This window comes from Falco rusticolus, chromosome 4 (genome assembly GCF_015220075.1).
Source record: "Falco rusticolus isolate bFalRus1 chromosome 4, bFalRus1.pri, whole genome shotgun sequence".
NCBI lineage: Eukaryota > Metazoa > Chordata > Aves > Falconiformes > Falconidae > Falco > Falco rusticolus.
Window position 1 is genome coordinate 57,687,259 of NC_051190.1, and position 24,135 is coordinate 57,711,393.

A 24,135-nucleotide genomic window follows, 5' to 3' on the forward strand; every position below is an offset into this window, starting at 1 on the left:
GCAGGCTACTTTTACAACATACTAAACATATATATAAATCTAACTGCATAATGTTCGCTAGAAGATCTTAGGAACAAAAGACTGCTACAGCCTGCAGTAGTATGTGTGACTATGAAACGGTCAGTCAATGTAAAAGGCTCTTTGTGTCTCCATTGATGGTCCAAAGTCTGATGAACCCAATGTCAACAAATGCCAGCAATGCACGTGGCAGCCAAAACCTGACTTCCACGGAAAGCGTACTGCTACTGGCATTCAGCATCAGCACACAGTGCTATTTGCCTGCTGTGACCTAGACCGGTAAGGTTCCCAAGGCTCCATGAAGCATCAGGAAGACAAACATGTCTTAGCACAAAACAGAGGTGGTGGTCTTTAGGGATACTGACACAGATTAGCATCGACTCTCCCTTTCACCAGTGAGGCAGGATATCGTCAAGTCCATCACACCTCTGTCAACAGATGCACAGGTAGACACTCGGACAGTCATTAATCAAGACCACGCAGTTCAGCCTTGATCACTTTAATCCTCCTGTGACAGCGCAAGGCTGCTGTGGATCTATCCGTAACCATACCAACATAAAAAACTGTGTGCCTGAACTGTACCTTCCTGCACAAAAAACTGTCTTCCCCCATCAGATTCAGACCAACTTTTGATAAATTACTGCTGCCTCTCCTCCAATTAAATTCTCGATCTTCTCTGAATTAACTTTATAGGCATCTTCCACATTCCTTCTGCTTAAATGCGAAGTTCCTCCCCTCTACTAATCAGGGTTGAAGAAGGCCAGAATCTGTTAAATGCCGTCTTCATACAGCTGGAGTTAGTCATTAAACCCTCCCCACTAACACTGATTGCAAGCTGCCTTCATTTACATACCCAATCAATGTAACAGAGTAGCCTCTGAATACAGAGAACAATGCGTTAACAGTAAGGAAGGTTCAAAGTAGTAATACACTAAAATCACAGCATGACAGACATCAGTAAGACATCAAGTGGGGGGACACACAGGACATGACACAACACGGACAAAACACCAAGACTGTTGTGTAAGGACAACTCCATGCAGAGTACCAGAAGAATCATTAAAGCTTCCAACCTTGGGGAATTTTAAGGGAAATTAAGACAAAGATCCATCAGATATGACATAATTGATTTTGCCACAGGGCAGAGAAGATAGAATTGTTTGCTACAGCATACTATAAAGTTCTTGCCTGTTATGACAGCCAGCTGGCTTTCTCACTTTCCTAACCAGTGTGTATTCATCCACTCGTTCACAAGGTACTTCAAACTAAGAGTTTTTGGGTAGGAATCTGGTCTATTCTCAGTTTTTTATACTATCTACTACAAAAAGGTCACAGTACAGAACTCTGATCTTTGCAAGGAAGAACAACAACAACAAAACTACAAAAAATTGGAAAAACACCCCACCCCACTCCCACTCTCCCTTAACCACTCAAAAATATCTCAGGGAGGTGACCAAGGATGACACTCACAATCCAACACTGAACTATTTTTTTCCATTTAGAGTGTCTTTCACAAGTGTCTTCCAGCCAATCCAGCTCCAGCACCTGAGGAAGCACTTGCCAATGTAAGCTGGATTCTTCACTTCAGCACTGCGCTAACACAACCCTACAACCTGGGACCATGAGTTCAATATCAAGTTGCAGTTTAAGGCAACATAAATTCAGGCCAACCTTCAAGCGACAGGGCAGTATATTGTACTTGTCTGCTGTACATGTGTCTGCATATAAATGCAAATAAAGCTCTCAAAGCGCAACAGTGATTATTACTGTTATTATCCAGTTAGATTGCAGGTTAGTCCAGCAAATCTTAAATTCTAGTCTGTTTGAAACAGTACATAAGAAATTAAGTACATCACATCCACTTGGCAGAAATGGATAAAATATTAACTATTACAGGCAAATAGGCCAAGGGCCAAGATTTACTGCAGGTACAGCAAAGATTTTTGGAAGTTGCTTACTTCCTTAGCCAGGCTATTCGGGAAATAACCCATACCTTAATTTTTGGTTTTCACACTTCCGTGCTGTAAGAACTGGAGAGGCATGGCCCAACTTTCCCCACAACAAGCTGCCCTTAAAACTTAGGTCCATACACCCCTTCTCGTACTGTCCCTTTTTCTCCTTGCCAACCTCCACCTCTAAATCCTTTCAGCCTTTGGGATGTACGTAGAGACCATGCCCATAAAGCAGCTGGAGGCCAAAATAATGGGATGTTCATATGATCATCTTCAGTCTCACCACTAGCTATAAACTGTATAAGAGAGAATGGCTTTTTAAGATCACAATCTTTTTGCCTGGAAACGCAAAGAGAGAAGGCATAATCTTATTTTTCTGCACTACCACTAACTTACACCTGTTCATAGTGGTTGGTTGTGACAGAAGTACAACCCAATGCTAGGCTTAGGAACACCATTCAAGACACTAATCTAGAAGAAATTTCAACAAACTAGTCATTGCAACAGTTCTGGAAGTTTCACTTTAACTCTCCCTCTGTCCTATCGCCACACTTTGGGGGTGAAGCATGCAGCTGAGGAAGGACAAGCAGAAAAATGGTTTAGGTATCATAAGACTCCTTGATACACTCTATAAAGAACGAACATGATTTTGAAACATTCAGACAACTTCCTATTCTTCCTAGCTTTACTGTTCAGAAAAACTTGAATTACCTTACATTTAAACAACTTTTACATTTTGCAACTACAAAAGGTTTATCAAAAGTTTTGACAACCTTTCTCTCCACACATGAAAAGAAAGTTAAAATAGCACAACTAAACCTTCCTTTAGATTTTATTCACCAGTGTCAAACCACACAGATGAAGCAGAACAGCTATTAGAAATGGACATTTCCAAGAAAGAAATGCAGAAGGTACTGCAGCAAACTAAGAAACACAGTGCTTGTTTATATGCATGTTTCAAAGCAGAACTTCCAGTTTTAATTAAAAAAATGCTAATTTTGAAACAGATTTTAGAGCACCACAAATTTCTTATTAATGGAGGATGAAGCCTTAAAGCAAAATACACTTTACTGCATTAATGTCAAGTGCTTGATTGTTTTGACAGTTTGTAGGACAGATTTAATAGAGTTTTCCTACATATTATGCATCCCAGCTCTTTTGCATATAGCAAGAGTACCTTTAAAGGAGGTTGTACATATTGAATGAAGTTTTGGCAATACAATCTGACAAGTTGTTGAAGCTAGACAGATGTATCCCACCAACTCAGGAGACAATGTTGTCAAGAGATGCTTTCATATCATAATTTCATATTACACTTGCACATGTTCACACCCACACACTGAAGACCACTCATGTATTCCCTCTTTTTCCAAACTAAAATTTATTTAACTCAATAACCCACAGAACACAAATAACTAGCTAAGATTAGTCGTGCATGCTGTTCTGGTTCATGTAATCAAAAATAACTAAGAATACTGCTAACCATTCCAGAAATATTAACTCCTCATTCTCTAAGACTTCAGTGCAATAATGAAAAAGAGAGAGCTGAAAGGAACCTTCACTGTTTAAAGCATAATCTATCAGGGAATCTTACTTTCTTCAGTTCATGTCTATTAAATATAGAAGCACTGCAGCTCTTCTAAACAAGTCATCCGAGTATTACACATTAGGGTCTTTTGCTCCTTAAAAGGCCTTCAGAAATCATTCACTTAAGTCTTATGCCTCAAAAGATTGAACTTTGGCCATTATCCACAAACTATTAAGTATTTCACCCAAATGAAAGTGCTGTAAATTTCCTCCTCATGTTCTCATCATAAGTTCTCTAATTCATGTAAGAAGTTTCATAAGAAATTCCAAGTTGATCTCCCTTTTGCAGGAGCCCCCAAGGCTCAAGCTATTTTTTGCTTGTTCTATCTTCATCTTAACTGGCAGGCACGTCATGCTTGATAATCCAAAATCCGCACTTTGAGAACTGGATCATCTGTTTATAACACTACTTTTTTCACCACTGCCTCATCCTGCACCCTTCACACAACTACACTGAAAATTTCTATTGTACAGTGTTCAAAGCACATATGGTAAACTGAGGAAGAACCACTGCATCTACACAGGTTAAGTAGTTGTGAATCATCTCTATGCCGCAACAGTGTCAATAAATACTTACAATTAAACGAGGAGTCAACCAGGTTGAGGAGTCAACTGGTATTTTCAGGAAACAGCTAAAGATTACTCTGAAAAGCAACATAGCCTTCAGATTTGTTCCCACTGGTTTTCCAAGTAGGGAGTCAATCAGTGATTCCAAATGCCTCCCACTTTGCTGTACAGTTATCAGGTTGTAGCAAGGTGAGTGTTGGTGTCTCTTACGAAGTAACAAGAAACAGGACACAAGGAAATGGCCTCAAGTTGCATCAGGGGAGATTTAGGCTGGATATTAGGAAAAATGTCTTCACTTGTTTAAAGGGCTGTCAAGTATTGGAACAGGCTGCCCAGGGAAGCGGCTGAGTCACCATCCCTGCAGGTGTTTAAAAGACATGTAGATGTGGTACCTGGGGGCATGTTTTAGTGGTGGACTTGGCAGTGTCAGGTTGCAATTTGGAATCAATGATCTTAAAGGTCTTTTTCAATCTAAATGATTCTACAGTTCTGTGATTTCAGCCTGGAGCTTTGGCTTTGATCCACTGCAGCACCTTTACTACCAAGGTGTTTCCAGAAAATTCTAGATCATATCACTTAAAGCATCATCTGATTTTGAAGACTTCAGAACAAAGTTTAGATTTACCCCAGGTCAAATACCTTACTTTTCCTAGATTCTGCATGAAATGATTAGATTTGACTATGGAAGGTTATTTAAATAAGAATCTCGAAAAACTTGATTTCTTCATGCTTCCCTAACGCACACTTCACGACCTTTACAAGGCTATCTTTTTCCATCAAGAGAACTACTTTGGTTCAAAAGGCCCGCTGTTGAAAGTTTACTAAAAAGCATTCACGCTTATCTAGAGTAGCAGAGGAAAAAAAAAATTAGAGATGTGGTTTCATAACAGGTCTGAGTAAAGCGAAGTCTGCTCGGCCACGAAGAGCCAACTCCACCCTCCCCCAAACAGCTCATGCTCCTGACCCCATTCCCTCTGTCAGTCGCACTTGCAGAGCCAACCAGCTGAACGACACGAAAACTCTTCCTTCTGGTTTCTTCACTTTTCAAAGAAATTAATCCCCTGAGCTGATGACCAGGCTTCCAGCATGCCAGTGCCAGCACCCGGGTGGGGGCTAGACAGCAGAACCTCCAGCCAGGGTGCAGGATCAGCTCCACTTGTGCCAAGGGAAGCCCCACCCTAGATGGTGAATTTGCATCTGCCTTCATTACATGGCAATTAAACCCAAAAGCGGCAGGGATGCCTCTTATGAAAAGCTGCACCTGAAAGCCTGTTTCATCACTTCATTCAAAAACTGCCTCAGTTTACTTCCTTGTTGCAAGTTCAACATGAGCATATTTTCCCCCAGAAAACAATTCAGCACCCACTGTACTTCGTATTTCTCAAGAAGGAAATACAGCCTTTAATGGCCCATATTCATATACTTTTGGTAAACTTAATAATCATAAATCTCGTTAAGAGGCCTACCAGGCAACACACAACACTGACTTAGTCCACCTTCTTCCCTTTTTCCCCATCCCATATACCCTTACTTGCAGATAGCTGCCATTGGTGTGCAAGAACCGTATAGGAAAGCAGATGCCCTGACCAGGATTGGCAGAGAGAAAAATTTAAGCACCACCACCTCCCAAGCTCAGGAAGCACATTTTAGTTTCTCACCATTATCAAATTCACAACAAATTCAGCATTCACTTCAAATGCAGGCCTTGGAAAACAAAAGGAAGCTTCTCAATTCCTTCAGGAGACAGGTCCACAACTGACAAGGGCAGCTTCACATATGTACCATGCTCCATCTCTGCAGCTTCCAATTTAGAATAATTTGAGATGACACCAAGCCATTTTGACTCATGCAGGATTCGCAGAGCTTGAGTGCATTATGAACATCCCACAGAGAAGCTGTTTCGATTTAGGACTGAATACACAATTAAGTTGAGCAGTTTTTAAAATATGCCCTTGAAAGTCACCTTCAGAAAAGCTACAGGAAATTAATCGCAATCAGTAGTTTATCACATTGTAGCCTGCTCTTCTAATCCCAAGCGTGTGGTTATGCTGTTTCCACAGCAGTGTGTACTGCAGAGGTGGTTGGTTTACCCAGAACCTACACTTAAGGCAGCGTAGTGTATCTAAATGAAGAACTTCACCTTTATATAGCTTATAAATTACAGGATCTACATTTCATTTGGTTTCTCCTGTCGATGTTAACTCTAAGTTGAGTAATCAAATACCAAAACACTCAAATATGCAAGCAAAACCTGTAAGCGTTACCGTTAAGATAGATGGGAGTAGGCACTTTAAGAGTTAATGCTGGAACAGTGTCCTCAAATAACCCAACTGTGGCTTGATATTACAGCTGAACATGCTGCCTCTAGTGCTTCCAGCTACTGCTATCAAATGCGCTGTAGCAACTTTCACTGTTGAACGGCTAGTAGTCAGTCACACTGAAATGCAATTAAAGCTGGCATTTCCAGCCTCATTTCAGTCCCCTGGTAGCTGCAACCTTTCCTTTTAGCAGCAATGCTGCAGCCCGGCACAGCAAATGCAGTCCTAACGAGAGAATTGCTGTGAAAATAATCTTGGCACTTATTACGGAACTCGGCAAAATTGTAACCTTAGGTATCAGCTGGATCCTGAACCACTCCATTTTCCTGTTAAATCTCAGGCTTTCCAATGCTGCGGACACAACCAATTCCGTAAATCAAATTACAGCACACAACAGCAGTAATTTCTCCCTTCCTTCTCTCTTGACATTTACACGGGCAATTTATTGCCTGCTAAAATTACCACTTCCCTCCGTCCAATATCAAAGGGATACCTCCTCAGGGCGGCATACTACTGTGCAAACAGATGCCATCTTTCAGAAGCTAAAAGCAAAGCCTCGTCTCCAATTTACAATACAGACATGCCAATACTCAAATAACTCATGTTTCTGAAAACAGTAACTATGTTTTGTCCTCACAATTATTCTTACTATTTACAGGTGGGTATTAAAGGTACTACTTTTTCTGCCTTTCTTGCTTTTATGCAAAGTGGAGGGAAGGAGACTGTTCTTTAGCTAAATACTATCACCTGGAAGCCTTTACTATAAATCTAACCTTGACAGATGATTTTGTTCCATCATAGGGTTTTTGCTACCTGCATGCCACAGACCATGACTACTTCAGCCCGCAGTATGGACTGCTCTCCACCTACACAAAAAAGTTGATGTATTTAGCTGGGGAAGAAAACAGGTAAGTCACCACTAACTTAACTGGATTTCCCCCTCAGAGCTATAAACTGAGCAGGAGCGCATCTTCAGATCACCAGTCCAAGTGTGTAAAATTCAAAAGAGAATTCAGATTTCTGCAAGTATATCTGTAATACCAGCCACACAAGTTATCTGAACAGCAAGAAACTAATCAGGCTGAGATAGTGGCCTGAGAATGAAGCAGCTGATCCAAACACCACCTCCCTGCTTATGTTAAATCCCTTAAATCAATATGATACAGAGAATCCTAGTAATAAGCTACTTTAAAAGATGAACTAAGAAACCTCTTCTGTCATACAGGCATCTGTGGTCTGAAATTACTTATTTCTTCTATAAACAAAAAGAACGTAACTGAGCGCAAAGCATTTTGGACAACTATATGCTGCTTTTTAGAGTGGCTGTTACTCTGAAGACGTTCAGAAAATCTTAAGTTTTGCTTAATTTATTTTCATGCAAATCTATTACTTCCAATTATATTTGGGATATATTACATTACGACCAGAGTACAAGTATGAAGATTCTTTTTAGTGAAGGCAGTAACTTTGTTAAAATTTTATGCTTGGTCATGCGCAAGACAGATCTCCCCTGCTACCACATCAAATCTCGAGTAGCTGGTTCACTCTGGTCACTCAGCAAACAACAATCGAAGTCAAGTTCCTTCCATCGTGAAACTATCAGATTTTGGGATGAAATCCATCTGATTTCTACCCAGCACCTCACAGAGACAACCACACTTCCATAATGGAACTTAACTTTCTTAGACCAATTTAAGCCTGAGCAAAACCCAAAGGAGACATTCTTGTAGCATCATGCCACAACCTGTATGCTACATCCACACATAATTGGCCTTGCTCACCGAAACACAAGTCCCAAAGTTCCTGGCAAGTACTTTGTCTGCATTTCAGAAAGTATATCTGCCTGGGAATTCATGAGGCTTCCACTGTGATCTCTCCCATCAGCAAATACCAGTTTCACATATGAAAGGGCTGATGGTGGTGTTGAAAGATAGAGGGAGTGTATTCAAACAAGCAGACTCCTGAATTTTCTGTTCCGAGAACTATTATATCAGAATACCACTCCCAACCTAGAGTCTATCTGACAACAACACTGGGATAAGAATAAAATTTAATGTAAGAAACATGGGCTTAGCATGAAGCTAGTACAAGATTCAGACTCCGTTTCACCAGTCCCCATGGAGGACGTGTCTGGCCATTACTATATTTGCTCATAACCTGAAGGATCCGCAAAATTGTTGAATCATCAACTGTAGGGAACAGCTCACTGCTTGAAATATGTCATCAAACGTGACTGAAAGAGACATGGGAAAAAAAAAAGCTTGCCATTTTCTGATTAGCTTCATCTCAAACACCATACAAATTCCAAGGAGAGCACGCAACTCCACAGAGCAGGTCACCTAAGCATTTATGCTAACCTATAAAACCGTAAACGTTTTACAACTTACCAGAGATCTCCTCCCTCATTCCAGGGTCAAGATTAATGTTAATGGCAAAGCAATGTAGCTTCCTACTTGTAGAAGGAAATTTAGAAAACATTTCCTTCCAGTCCTTCAGATTTTGGAATTACTCCCCACCTCAATGAACATTTAGCTCTGTTGAGATGTTGCATTTTCCCCAGAAGAAACGCTCTTCATTTTCTGCTACCCAAAAGCTTGTCCTAGGAAGAGATTAGATCCTTTCTTACTCAGAGTTCAAATAATATTCTTGCCATCGTAATACAGACTTACTCAAAAGCTTCTCTGAAGCCAAACTAAGTCACTACCCTCCCAGACTTTAGGAGGCATACTTGGATAAGCAGGGGACTCAACCTAAATCTCACAGTTTAACTTTCTTGTTTTTCTAACAGCTTTACAACATGGAAGCAAGACTCCAATGACCCGTTTCTACTGCTTGAACTTTTATGTAAGTATCTGCCTAGAAGTTTAATGTTCCTGTATTATAAGAAGAGTAACTTCGCAGTTTTAAAACGCAAGATTTTTACCTAAGAGGGAATTGTCAAGGGCAATGAAAGGAAAACTACAGTGAACCAGAATTTTTTTCTGTTCTTAATTCCATGTTCATACAACTTGTAGCTGATCTAACAAAACTGATCATGTCCCATCAAGCCTAATACCACGCTAGTGTCTGACAACTTTAGCTGAAGAAGATCAGCAGTACGTAGTAATAGATATAAGGTAACTTTTTGCCCATCCTTTCCATATGAATATCATTGCTCAAAACATCACCGACCAGGTTAAGAAAACTGTACTATTTCTTCTGGTTTTCCTCAATGGAGTATAGACCCTACTATCATCTGAGTTTTCCACTGCTGCCTGCCATTGCCAACAGATAAAAGACCAAAGCACAGCAGTACACCCAGTCCCCATCACAGACTTCTAAAGGACAGAATTTCAGGCATTCTTCCTTCCCACTTACGCTGCCCATTGCTTGTTTTCACCAGAGCTCAAAAAAACCCAAACACATAACACACAAGATACACAACAAAACTGACTACAAGAAGTGATGTCAAATACACTATGCAAACTGATCAATCTACTACTCACTGTTCCCTTCAGGGATGAGACAAATTCATCATCCTTTTTACAGCATGCTGTCTCAAATTCAGGCTGCAGTTACATGCAACATCTAAGAAACAGTTCTGCCTATATATCCTATTGCTTTGATCCTTAGAAAAGCTTTTTTTGGGGGGGTTCTTGCTGCTGAGTGCATAAGAAAGATTACTGATTTAGTCACTACTTTAATGTAAAACCCCCTTTTATAGAAGCAGTGTCTCTCTGTAGCATCTTTTTTTGTTTCCCCAACCGCACATTACCTTCGACATCGATCTACGCTTTTAACTTTGATCGATGCGGATAGCTGTGCTACAGCTTACTCCCCTCTGCTTTAAGAACACGAACGTCGAAAGCGCTGAAGCTGTTTTCCATCAAACACAGCAAATGCGGGAGGAGAAAGGATTACAGGTGTGGGCAGCTACAGAACAAAACCCCCATCAGCTACTCCAGCCCGGTGCTGGACGCTTCCAGGAAGTTCTTCGCCGTCGCTTGGCCCCGCCGGGCTGCCCCAGCAGCGCCGTGCGGAGCCAGGCACTGCCGCGCCGGGACACGCCGCAGGGCCGGTGGGAGCCCAGTGCCGTCGCCGCGGCTGTGAGGGGCTTCTACGGAGCGGTGGGAGCCTGGACAAACGGGCAACGGGGCAACCGGGCCGCCCCTCGGCGCTTCCGAGCCGGCTCTAAACCCCGCGCAGGGGCGCGTCCGGAGGGCGCTGGGTCACGGCTCCCCTGAGCCAGCGTGCCCGCAGCGTGCCCGCATCCCCCAGCGGTCCCGCGGCCGGCGAGCCCCCTCCCGGGGCGGCGGCAGCGCTGCCAGCACCCACCGCCTCCCGCCGCCCCGGGCCGCTCCGCCGGGTACGGCCCTCGGGGCAGGCGCGGCCCGGCCGGCAGCGGGGCGCGAAACTTCCTCTGAAGGGCACGGCGGCCCCGCAGCCCCGGGCCCGCAGCGCGCTGCGGCGCCGCCATGGCGGGGCCCGCCCGCCCGCCGCGGCTGCGCGCTCCCGGCGGCGGGAAGCGGCCCTCCCTCCCCGCCCCGCCGCCGCTGCACCTGCTGCCGCGGGGGAGGGCGATGCGGCGGAGGCCGCCGGGCCGGGCCACGCTTCCCCGCGGGCGGAGGGGCGCTGCGGAGCCCGGGACGGCCCGCCCGCACCAAAGTGCGGGGGGGGGGGGGGGGGGGAAGCGCCGCACCTCAGCCCTAACGGCCCGCCACCCCCCCGCCCCCCTCACGGCGGCGCCCCGCGCTCACCCACGCTCCGGTAGCCCAGGATCGCGATCTTGCGGGACTTGGACGGCGGCATCTTCTCCCCGCCCGGCTCCGAACCACATCAAGGGCGGCGGCAGCGGTCGCGGCGGTGGAGGCGGCGGCGGGCGGCGGGCGGCTGACGGGGAGCGGGGCGCGCCGCCAGCGACATGCGGCGGGGGGAGAAGGGGGAGGGGCGGCGGAGCGGCGGGCCGACCGCACGGGACCCGCGGCGCCTGGCAGCAGCGGCGGCGCCCGCCCCACGTGACCGCCGGGCTCGCCAGCCCCTCACGTACCTGTGCGTCACGCGTCACAGGCCAGAGCGGCGACCTCGCCGCCGCTGGGAGCCGGCGCCAGGCGCCGCGAAGGGAAAAACTCTCTGCGTCATGCCTTGCCGCCCCCCCCCCGCCGCCCGCCGATTGGGCGGCGCCGCGGCAGCGCGGGCGGCGATTGGCGGAGAGCAGCGGCTGCGGTAACAGCCGGCGTTCAAAGAAAAGGGCGGGGCCGCCGAGCAGAAGCGAGCAGGGACGCGGATTGGGCGGAGGGAGCCGGAGAGTCCGCGCGTGCGCGCTGTGGTCGGCGCGCGGCCGCTTCAGGGGCCGTGGGTGCGCTCCGCGCTCGCGGGCTCGAACGGCCACCGCGCCGCTCCGCTCAGGGGAGGCGGCCCCGCCCCGCCCCGCCGCTGAGGGGGCGCGGCCCGCCCCGGTCCCGCCGCGGGCTCCAGCGGCCGCCGCGCCGCTGAGGGGAGGCGCCCCGGCCCCGGCCCCGGCCCCGCCGCTGAGGGGAGGCGGCCCGGCCCCGGCCCACCTCAGGCTCCGACGGCCGCCACGCTGCTGAGGGGCGGCTGCCGGGCGCTACCCGCTCCCGGGGGCCTCTCCCCGGCCAGACGGCTGCTCGACGGGCCGGTGAATCGGGTTGGGTGCTGCTTCTGGGTGGGGGGCGTCGCCCTGCGGCCCGCAGCGCCACAGGCTGCCGGCGGGGTTCGGCTCCCCTGTCACAGGGCGGCGGGGAGGCAGCTGGCCCCGGCCGCGCTCGCAGCCTGTAGTCCCGGAGGCTCCGAGGGCACCGCCGCCGGGCCGGCTGGCCCCAGAAGGGCTCTGCTGGACTGTGCCGTTCATTTACACCATCTCAGTGTCTCTTCAGAGCATTTCCTTTACACGCAGATAACTTCGGGGGAAGCATCGGATCGGAGCATCTAAAACTGCTGGCAATTGCATGTGAAGAGCTCTGTGTGTGTGGAAAATCTTCATCAAGAGATTCAAGCGGTGCTGAGTTTTCTGCTTTTTTAAAAAGTGCTGCGTGTGCTGCTAATGGTGACTTCAGCACTTAAGGGATGCAGAATTTAAGTGAGAAATACATGAACAGATAATTAGTCTTCCCCCCCGGCTACTTTGAATTCACTTTTGGTAATATTTACCCATTCCACATTTCCTGAAAAATTAATGTTATTTAGAAATTCTATGTGCATCTTGGCATTTTGGGGGGTACACTGCTATCTAACATAGCTATGCTAGGGTACAACTCTGATACAACTAAACCAACCAAACAGCTTGATGGTATTAAGAGAGATGGATCATCACCTTCTCCCTGATCTCAACCATTACATTCCCATGTACTACCATTCATCTAACTTGGTAAGAGGGCAGGGAACTAAACCAAAATTTCCCATGTACTACCATTCATCTAACTTGGTAAGAGGGCAGGGAACTAAACCAAAATTTGTACACAAAAGTGACTTGCTTCTGAAGAAACAGACAAGCTTTAAGGAGGTAGCTGCATTTTTTGGGCTAGTCTGATTATACCCTTCATCTTCTGGATTATGGGATCTTGAAGGCTACTGGTAACCTGTGCAACAGCAGGCATGTCAGCTTTTAGTGAACAGGTACATGACGAAAGGAGAATTATTTCATGAGAAAACAGGGTTTATGCATTTTGTCAGTGATAGCTGTGGTGTATAGCATTCTGCATGCTCCTCCATGGCCAGCCTTTCTCTTTTCCACACACTACAGTACAGATTCTTACTTAATCACAGCTCTGGAGCACCATACCGTAGGGATTGGTGCGATCGTACCACACTGATGGATTTGGTGGGCCTGCAGAGAGTGAATACTATGTGGAAATCCTGTCTTTGTGAATAGTGGTATTGTTCAAAGCTCTCCCAAGAGATGTGGAGGGACAGTCCTGCCTGGTGTAGACCCTTTTTGCCTGGTGTGTTTTAAAAGACACAAGGATTGCAGTAGCCATAATCCTGCAGGACCATCCCTTGTGTATCTGCAGCACTCAGGGAGGCCGTGTCATGGTCCAAAATTTGGGCTATTTACTGAGCCAGAGGACTGAAAGAACGGAGATAAGAGTTACCATCCAATGACATAAATGGGTGTGGAAGCATCAGTGAAGTTTGTGGTAGTTAGGCTTTCAACTTCCATAGCCTTGCAGTTCTTGTTACTTGCCTGACGTATTTAGGCACCGTGCTTTTCGCTCTGCTGAAACCTAATGTGCATTTTCAGAAAATATAGCAGACATGCTCACGGCAAGCATCACTATTTTTTAATTAGCTCGAGTTCCTGGTTTTGATCCCTCCTTGACACCCCACTTCTCTTGATGAGGTCTGTTCCCTTACTCTTTTTCTTACCCCACTCACCTCTTGGACCCTTGTCTATGTATTTATTTTGGTTCTGTTAACTTGCACTAGGTCACTCTACACTCATTTAGGAGAGCTCACTACTGCAGGGTTTCTGCTCCCTGACTACAGCTGCTTTATTTACTACCTCTACTTGCAATAGAGTTGTTCCGCCCAAGGATACCCTCCATGCTTGCCCAGCCTGCGCTGCAGCAGGAACACAGAACCCATCCTTCCTGGGCACAGGTGTTTCTTAAACTTGCAGAAAAAACTATGACTTTCTTTCTTCCACTGGTTCTTTGGAAGGAATTGGCTAATAATCCTTATTCCACCATGATCACCTAAGTGCGTGCTTCATTCTGGCTTGACTGGGACACTCAAACTGCAGGCAAATACAGAGCTCTCGGGGAACTTTGTTGTTTCTCCATGCTCTGGGACTCGGTGATATTGCTGAGTGGCCTTCGAGAGCACTCTGGCATACTGCTACTCGAGCGGTAGCAGCTTGAGCAGAGACAAAAGGATCTGGAGCGCAGTAGGGCTGCCACTGCGTTTCTCCTGCCCAGGCGAAGTTTAAATGCTTCCCGGAGTGTGCCCTGGCACAGAGGGAGAGCTACCTGTGGCTGTGAGTATCTCATCAGGCCACTGTGTCTTATTTGAACTCTCACGGTTTATGTGTTTAGGACTGAACGGCTTTGCTAAGTGGCCCTTCCCTGAAATTCTCTTCCTCTCTAACAACCTAAGTGTGATGTGCAGGTTGTGATTTCACAGGGCAGCGTTCTGTAGCAGCCGTAGCTTTAGTGATTAGGGCTTTGCCTGTGCGCCCCGTGGTCCTACTCCAGCTTCTTTGTTTCTACAGTGTTTGCAAGTTTTGCTGTGAACTACAAAGGGGCTCAGAGAACTTTGGGACAAGTGACGTACACCACATACCTACACACTGGCTGTATTCCAGCTTGCTTCGTATCTCACTTCACCAGATACTCCTTCAAATCAAATGTAGCCTTTGTATCAGTTCAGATGATAAATTACATTCATTTTATTGTAAATGAGTTAACAACAGGCATGGTCAGTGAATGCCACGCATCAGGTACAGCCTAGGTTCCAAAAGAGAGAATACTAAAAGGGAGAACCACAAGCACCGATGGAGTATGTGTATGGAGAGAGATCAGGAACAGATGCTGAGGAACGCTACAAAAACGGAACATGTCTGTCTTGTTGCCTACATCTCCTTTTCTCTGATGGAGGAAAAACCATGATGAATTTCATGTAGTAAAAGTAACTCGACAGCCAAGTATTTTTAGGATAATAGAGTGCACGCAAACCCACGAACACGCTGCTACTCAGATTCCAAATGCAGAATAGCTCTGACTTGCACATTCAATTCCTGTAACAGCACTTACAGTATAATTACCTGCTCTGTCCTTTGGCAAATCAGGACCTTCCCCAGGAGTTTTTTGAAGTGTGTCCAGTGTTTGCGTTGGGCGTGCTTCCACAGGTACAGCACAGACTTCGCTGCCCACAGAGGTTACAAAGTACATTCAGTTCAATCTTAAAACTTGTTCCTACTCCCTCCTGGACTTCCACAATGATCACATTTTCCAGTATTCAGTTAGGAACACTGGCAAAATGTGAGTAGAAGCAAATTCCACAGGGGCTAGTGACATCCCAGGCTAGTGCCATACTGGTCCTGTTATGCAGCTGGCAGGGACATACTACTCCTATCTAAAGAAATGAGTTCGATGTAGGAGCACAAGTCACCTCCTGTTCCCATTGCTTCAGTGGGAACAGGTCTGACTGCAATCAGCATAAAACAAACTGGTATGAAGAAAGTGACTTTCAAAACTGTGTTTAAGACCTGAAGTTAAGAGTAAAGAGCAGAGTCTCTGCAGAACATTCTTTTTGCATGAATGTGGGTATCTTATGTGAGTACCAGGGCAGTACTAAATTATTTGGAATGACATTCTCCTCTGGAAATTACTCTAGTAAGTGTTCGATATGGGTGACAGTTCATAAAAACTTTTGAAGAAAAATGGTTACTTTTAAAACTGACCGGAGAGCTCAGTACGAGCAGTTAAGACAGCCTGCTGTGCGACACGGTGAAGTACACATGGTTTCACTTCTAGTTGGACCAAAACTGAAATACTCCCAACTTACCCTATGCTCTCCCAAATGGTGGCAAGGAAGGTTCTCAAAGCAATGCGCAGTCTTGGAACCGTTTCAGTCGGATTGCTGTCGTCTGCTGTGAGGACAAAAGCTCAGGCCTTGTCACCAGGAAAGTGAGCCTGGTTCTTTCTGCGTTAGCCAAACATTCCCAGCAGAATAATATTCCTTAGGAAAAGAAGATGAATAGGCCTCGGATACACAACTGCAGTTCAGTTCCTAGTAAAAAGCAAATACCATCTGTAGGGGCTTACAGATCTCAGACCTTTTAACTAAAAGGATTCCAGAAGAAAAACAGGAAAACGGTTTCATTGGTCAAGCGATCAATGCTAGCAAAGGGCAATTTTTCCTGAACTAGTTCTGGTTACTTAAAAGTATTGAGGGCTGAAGTCTACCAAGAAACATTTTCTTACACCTAATATCCAGAGTAGGTAAAAAACAAACTTAACCTGCTCCCTTCTTCCAAGACCAAGAAGCCCTTCAAAGTAATTATCTTTCACAGACATCTCTTGCTGGGCAAGAAAATGCGCAAGGGAACACAGGAATCAATCACGTGTTTTACAGTCCCACTGGTTAAAATAAAATCAATTTCTACTGTGTCTCATCCTCAGGACAGAAGATCTACGCCATTGAACAGGCTTTCAGCAGCGGCACTGGGGGAAGCTTACTGCCATCTGCGCTTGCAGCATGGTCCTGTCTGGAAAGGGAGTACCTGGAGCCATTGCTGCAGCCTCAGATCTATAGGTACTGCTTGCTGCCTTTCCAGAGGAAAACGTATGCAAAAACATGAGTTTAACAACATTTTAATTCATTTTTTTTCCGTGGCCGAGGCCTCTCACGAGCCACGTAAAGAGTCCGAGAGCAAAGCTTTAGTTGCACTGTCACTTTAACCTGGTATATGCAGCAGTGCTGCTGAGTCACCCCTCCTTTCTCTACCCTCATTTACTTATTCCTGTCCCTCCCTTGTGCCGGAACAAGCACTTGCCTAGCTCCAGAATAAACTGATCTGTATTAAAACCGACACGATTTCTTTAGTTTTGTTTACTGCATCAGAATTGTTACTTGTGCCAGTACAAGCAGAGTGCCTTTTTGATAGCGCTGCTGTTTATTCATGCTTGTTGAGTTTCACTGCGATTCCGCTTCTCACAAATGCAAAGTTCAGAACCGAATTCCAGAAAGGGTGGAAATTCTCTAAATACAGTTCTGTATCACCAAGGAGGCTGCTTTCCATAATTCTGCTAGTTCTGCGTCCACAACACATCAACAGCACTTGTAATAAATTAAAATAGAAAGTCTGCAGACGGTTGTTCAAAAACTGCAAATTCATTCTGGCTTTCTGCATACTAATTTATGCAGACAGGCCCAAAGCTGCCTGCATGGAACTGGGCCAAATAAATAAATAAAGTATATTAAAAAAGTACCTATCAACGGTTCAAGCCTCATCTTCAAAAATGCCTCACATATAGGGCTGAAGAACATGCTCATGCAGACTAGTGACGGGTAGAGAGAGCTCGCAATGCATTTGGGCAGCTCCCTGGTGTCCCACCTCCCGGAGGCAGCAGCAGCGCAAGGGCTGGAGCAATGTCAGGGCTTTCACAGCTTGGGCGGCGGTTGCAGGTAGCACTGCTGACCGCTTACCCGTAATACGAAGTTCTCACCTGCCACAAATTATCCCCTCCACACCCCACAAAGAACGAGAGCTGCTGCTTTTAGCTGCCGTCACTCCATCTTCCCAACAAGGATAATGGGAGCCATGCTGGTGTCACCTCTGATGGCAGCAATCGGCACCAGACCCCAAGGTCACTGTTGTTGGGCCAAACAAGCTATTTCAACTCGATACCATCCAGAGTCCCAGGGAACAGTCCGTATCTACCTTGTCAGAGCAGGTGCTGGAGAAGACCAGACAATGTTTTTCACAGAGCAAGAGAGTGAGCTAAAGCCCAAGAGAAGTTTCCATTATGTACTACAGCAATATTTTTATAAAGGCAAGATTTCACCCATTAGTTCAAAATTTAAAGTCTTACAGAATGTGGGAAAGTTCTGAAGAAAGCGTTTTTCATTACTGTTAAAAACCTCACATTTTATAAGCAAACTGAAAACTGTCAACCTTTTACCTCAGTATTTATAAATGAAAAAATAATGGCTCAATGTACTGCATTATTCCAGTGCAGTATTCCGGGTGGAAACACTCTAAAAAGAAATACTGCCTCATTGTTCCACGGGCACAAGCCACCTTTGAAGTCAAAGGGAAGAAAGAATGCTTCTATACCTAGATTACACTCATTGAAATGCACGTACATTTACACATGCAAAGGAACTTGGCAAGAACCGCTAAAACCAAACTGATGTTGTAGGGTTTAATTTCTTCCATCTACAAGAATCTACAATTATAAAAGTCTCATCTTCAGACTTTACAGCACATTTACATTAGCAAACACCCCACAGGCTTTCCTCAGTCCTCCACTTCTGTACAAGTCATATACAATAAAAAGTTCTGGTTTTGTTGTACAAACGTCATTTTACACTTCAGTACAGCTGAAAATGTTATTCTCTGGCACCTTGATTCCGCCATGGTGCCCGTGTGTGACAGATCAGAGCACGCTCGATCCATGGTTCTGAAATCTTCAGCTCAGGTAACACTGACCGATCAACAAGCCACAGCTTCTGCCACTCCAAGGTCTTAAATAATGAGAAAATCTACCACTCGTTTGTATAACAATCAACAGTTTATTAATGGATATGGTGAAATTTTAGCTATCCACCAAAGATGTGTAAAAAATTGTCATGAAAGTAAAAATAAATAAAGCTGTTTTTAAAATCAGTCTTGTTTTACATCTCAGTTCAGAATGCAACATTTAACACAAAACTGTCATTGAAGTTTTAAAGAAGTCTACCGATATTCAAATTACAGCTTTTATGACAAATCTAATGAGAACTGAAACTGATTTGGTTTTAGGTTTAAAGACTTTCACATTCAAATACAGTGTCTCTTTTAACACAATACTTCCTTTGACAGTGATGGGCAACAGTGATGACATATTGCTGTATTTTGACATAAGGCACTATGATATGAATATGCCATACACTTGCCTTATGTCACATATATCCATTGCTGACCAGTGACTTCTGTCAAATACAAAATGAAAAAGTTTTAGAATACAGTGCATTTTAATGAAGGACATCATGTGAAGTCTTCCAGCAAATGTTTTGAAGATGTTTTGAAATACGAGCCTACATTTTAACATAAGCTTTTTGTCATGCTGCTTTTTTTTTTGCGACATCACTGGGGGGAATAGACTCATCATCCATCACTAAGTCCCAATACACATTCTCAACCATCCTGCTCTGTTCTATTGCAGTCTCTGTTCTTGAGACAAACTTGACCCAGAAACTTTGTTCAGGTTCTCCTACAAACGCGTATACATTCACAGCAGTCATTCACTTTCATTCTCCTTTTGTTTGGCACCTGTTAACAGAAGAGGAAAGCACGTGTGATTTCCTTACGCGCACAGCACCCAGCTCCTGGGACGCGCCGCTCCCTCTGAATGCTGGAACTGTCTGACCACGTTATCAGAATCTTAGTACTGGACATCAAGAATATACTGCAGCATTGCTAAACGCTAATTAAAGTGGAGCGAGAAAGGCCTCCAGACCATTGCTGCTTCTAACTTCAAGGCAAGGTAGTCGAAGTAACTCTTCTGGGATGTTACTGAAAGCAGCTTTGAAGGTACTCCCTAGCACAAGAATTTGTTTTAAAAAAAGCCCAACCAAAAAGCCGCACCCCAAACCCGCCCATCAGCTTAGAAGCCAAGCTTAATCACAGTAATAACCTCAAAAAATGAAGTCCTGCTTGAGAACAAACAGCGTCGGGATTCAGTTTAACTGCGCTGCGCTGATGGGCCCACTTTCCCTGGCTCAGAGGCAGGTCTGGCTTACAGCAGGGATCCGAGACCTGCTCAGCAGCACCGCGTAGCATCTTGCCTCTTCTCCAAGTGCTCAAACTGGCCACACGCTGGGCAACGACCGAACCCTACGGTGAGTTTGGCTTCAGCAACCGACTCTAGAGAGCAAGAATCTCTTGCCAGCAACCTGGAGTTACCACTTGTAATGTATAATCAAACACTAAAAGAGGCATTCTTCAATACATCTGGTTTTCACATCACAGCTGATACTTTTTCCCCCTAATGTGGGCTGCTCTTAATTCCTGCCATTCAATACATTTTCCTTTCTAGTCTGTGAAGAAAAATGGACGCTTTTAGGGCATGAGCTATCTGGTTGTTCACACACATCTGGTTTTAAGAGGTAAATCATACTCTGGATTCTACAAACTGGATCTACATTGCTGACATCCTTACCTCCTAAGACAAATCCCAATCTAAAATCGGGCAGTTGCCTGCAGACCTGCACCCGAACACCTAACTGCTCCTAAAAACGCCTTCCCTCACCTCATCTCTTCCAGTGGTGTAATCCTGCCCCCGCTGCTGCTCTAACCCCTGTACTCAGTGCTAGACCCTTCTGTGAGCCAGTTCAGTGCGCCAAACCGACAGAACACTGCAGCTTTTTGCTGGCTCAGTTTCCTGTTAGATCAATGAGTTAAAGCAGCTCACAGAGGGATCCGAGTGTGGGTGCTACCACACGCTAAACACCAGGAGCACAACGGAGCAGGAACTGCTCTTTTAATTACAGAGCACTGTTATGTCAGCCCACACAGCTGCTGCTTAAGTGTCCACGCAATTCTGGTGTAACAAAGCTCTTCGTCTGCCAGTATCCAGATTTATCCGTTCTAAGTTTTGCTCCATTAATGGTAAGTTCTACTCTCCTTGGATCATTCTACCTTCTAGTCATGAGGAAAACTATCTCCTCTGCCTGGAGAGGCACCGTCTGCCTGTCTCTTTACATCTCCGGGGATATATCCCTCCATTCTCCTCCTAGGCAATGAGCCCATCTGAGCCAAGCCTTTGGGCTCATTTCTCATACTCATCCTTCCCAGAAAGCTGGGTTACCTGCTCTTCCAGGTCATTAAAAGGAACTGGATGCACTGATATAATACCTCCAGCAGTATCACTGAGAAATCTTACTATTTCAAAAAGCTGCATTAGCTTTTTTAAAATCTACAGAGGAGAAACACTTTTACATTATGTTACCTATCTGTGCAAGTAAGATCACTGTTAAGCTCACATTTAGACTTTCTTTTCTGAAGGATGTATCCAGCTCCATTTGCTTAGTCCATTTTTGTTGGGGGTTTTTTTGTTGGTTTTTTTTATGCAAAACTGTAATCAGAGACATTTTTTGTCTTCCTCACCAAGCCAAAAGAGGGTTTTGCTTTAGTTCTTGTGACACTGAAGTAATTTATGTGGTCAAAGTGAAGTTACAATTAAGAACATAAAGGAGGTTAGTAACTTGGGCAAAATGTATAAAACTCCCAACCAAACAACAAAAATCCACCCCCCAGACTAACCCCCCCTCTACCAACCAACATAGAAGTAGCAGAAATAAACCTATCGTTGGATACGCTTGTGAGCAACCTGATCCTGTTTGGTAGTAAACTGGAGATTTCTACTGGAATGATTCTGGCGGTCTGGGGTGCCCTCTGTGACATAACTGTGCTGACCAAACCCCGCCGCAGCGCTGGCCAGCCGCAGGGCTCCCAAGGGGTGGCTTTGCAGAGCTACTGGAAGGCACAGCTGCACCCACACTGGCAGCACTTGGCCGCAGCACAGAAATTCAGGACGGTGGGGAAGGTGCCCTGTTGTAGACGTTGCCTATACATGCAACATTCAACTTCATCCTGGTTTTTTTTTCCCTGTTAAAACAGTAATCAAGACTTTTTTCTGCAAAGAAGATACATGAACAGCTATGATGTTCATGAAGGTTCTACATGCATTCCTCAGTGAACAAAAGACTGACAGTTAATATTTTGTGAGCTTTTTTCTGGGAAGAAACGAATAGCGTATTTAAGAACTATGATCAAACAGTTATCAAAGTTGAAAATCAAAAGTTTGTCACCGTCAAATGAATTAAAACCAGCAGGGTGTACATACTACCAAATGACTTATGGCAAAGGTCAGAAGGCAACATCCATACCTGCAGGTGTGAGTACCAAAGCTTGTAGAATGTCAGAAAGGGAGATGATACCCACAATGCTATCTGCTTCATTCACTACCACCAAACGATGAACCTGCCAGCAGGGAAAACATTTTGAGAGATATCTGCCTGATTTAAAGTAATAGCTAAAGCCAAAAAAACCAAAAAGATAACCTTAGAAAAAAAAAAGAAAAGGTTCGAAATGTTGGCAATACCATTCTCACATAGCAATACAAACATGCTTACCCTACAGAAATGAAAACTAGTGCATTTTCAAAAAGCACACAGCTATCTGACATGGCAACAAAATCAGATCTGAAGTGACAGTAAAGTCAAGATCTAGGTCTTTAAAATACTTCTGCTCTCAAAAAGCAGCACTCGCATCAAACACCTTTTGCCAACTTACAGGCTCTGCCCAGCTCCACCTGCAATCTCAAAAATTAAGATACAGTAACAACATGAGGCTTCGCTTCCTTCTGAAAAATACTTTCTCAACAAAGAGAGGCACAGGTTCGTTTCAACAATTTTTCTCATAGGGCTACATAATTGAAACCGAGTACCAGGTTGGTTTTACAACAGAAAAAAAGATTTAACTTACCTGTGCAAACTCACTGCAGTATACACAAGGCCACAACTTGGAAGAAAGGTTTATCAACAGTGAGACTGTATTTTCAAATAACAAGCTCATGCTTACAAACCTACTGTTTGAAACATTTTATACTACAAAACTTTTGTCCTAACTGTAGGGAAAGCAGGTGGATACTCCTGCATCCTGGGGCTCCTCAGTCAGAGCAGGCTACAGCAGTGAACGACTTCTCTAGAACCAGGGAATCGCCCCAGTGTCAGTCCTGGTGCCAGCGCCCACTGCAAGCGGAGCTGGAAAACCTAAACATCACGGCTGAACCAGCTCATAAGCGATCCAAAAAGGGCGTCTGTCAAAAGTTGAGAGCCTACGACATGCTCACTTCTTAATGAAGAGAGAATTCACTTCGGTAAGTTCAAATGATCACATGCAACGGAGAAGAAAGTGAAAAGAATTTTGCTCATCTTCTCAGAGATGACAGCAAGAAAGCTGCACCAGTCTTAATATAATAGATATGTTAATTTACGGTTGAGGTCAATCACTTTGTTGCTAGTCAGATAGAAGACGAGCTCTGAATTATTTAACAGTCATACCCACCTGACACTGGGAGGAAAGAAAAGAGAGGGAAGGAGAGAAAAATGCTGTGGCATTTTCTTTTTGATGAAACTATGTTGGTGATATTTTAGATGGGGTTATTAGTTTTTCTATATGCACATGTTTAATCATTTATTCTTCTCCCAGTGTAATGAATTAAAGAAAAATGGGCAATGTAATTGTGTCATTTGTTTCACTTCCAGCAAGATGAAGCACTTGTCTGGCAGCTAAAAATAGCTCGTAGTTTTGACTGACTCATTTTTACATATAATCTGACTATGTTTAGACTGAACCAAAGGGTAGGAGTTGTTCTTAAAACCCAAATGTCTAAACCTTCTTAAAATAGTAATAGAATTATCCAAATTTGAAATCTTTATATCAGCAATGCTAAAATGGTTCAATTCGGGAAGAAGCTCAAGCAAATGCAGAAAGTTACACGGAAAAATTGCCTAATGGAGGTTATTTGAACAAAGTAGAAGTGTTACTCATATCAAGTATATGCATGGTTACAGCTCTCAAGATGGAAAAAACCCAAAAATCTTGTAATTCAAGAAGTTAAAGCATCTAAAGGGAGTTAATCACACCTTAAAAATAACTGAAACTGGTAATACTGGTTTTCTTCTGCAGAGAGGTATAACAGGGGACGAAGACCTATGTACTCGTTCACCTCCACGTACAAGAAAGTTCCCAAGATAAACAGCACCAAAAGAATGGAAAGCACACAGATAAATCATTTACAAGAGCAGTTAGTGCAGACTTCTTAACAAAAAAATTATTTTCGGTCCCTGTTTCACAGCATTTGTATGATAGCAGTACAGGATTCCATATGCATTAACTAATTGTACCCATTATAGTTCCTGAACAACAGGCCAATCAACCTAGCTATAAGCTGGAGCTTAAAGAATTATCTGTCTGCAAAACTTAT

The 24,135-nt window shown here is 44.7% G+C and overlaps 2 protein-coding genes across 10 annotated transcripts in view; both read right to left on the reverse strand.

The window, feature by feature from the left end:
• RHEB (Ras homolog, mTORC1 binding) overlaps nucleotides 1-11,446 on the reverse strand; it is a 42,325-nt gene extending 30,879 nt beyond the window's left edge. The window contains exon 1 of one of the 3 annotated variants that reach the window (XR_005103592.1): nucleotides 11,179-11,446. Coding sequence is in view for 2 of the 3 variants with exons in the window: in XM_037382866.1 (XP_037238763.1) it covers nucleotides 11,179-11,230 (52 nt within the window). In the remaining variant the exon portion in view is untranslated. The remainder of the gene's footprint in view (nucleotides 1-11,178) is intronic. The other 2 variants (XM_037382866.1, XM_037382865.1) reach the window with 2 other exon arrangements.
• A 6,846-nt stretch (nucleotides 11,447-18,292) lies between these two features.
• Nucleotides 18,293-24,135, reverse strand: part of PRKAG2 (protein kinase AMP-activated non-catalytic subunit gamma 2) — a 223,293-nt gene continuing 217,450 nt past the window's right edge. For all 7 annotated transcript variants that reach the window (XM_037386868.1, XM_037386869.1, XM_037386871.1 and 4 more), the window contains 2 exons: nucleotides 22,034-22,127; nucleotides 18,293-19,415 (listed from right to left, as the gene is read on the reverse strand). In XM_037386868.1, coding sequence (XP_037242765.1) covers nucleotides 19,384-19,415; nucleotides 22,034-22,127 — 126 coding nt within the window. In that variant the 3' untranslated portion in view covers nucleotides 18,293-19,383. The remainder of the gene's footprint in view (nucleotides 19,416-22,033; nucleotides 22,128-24,135) is intronic.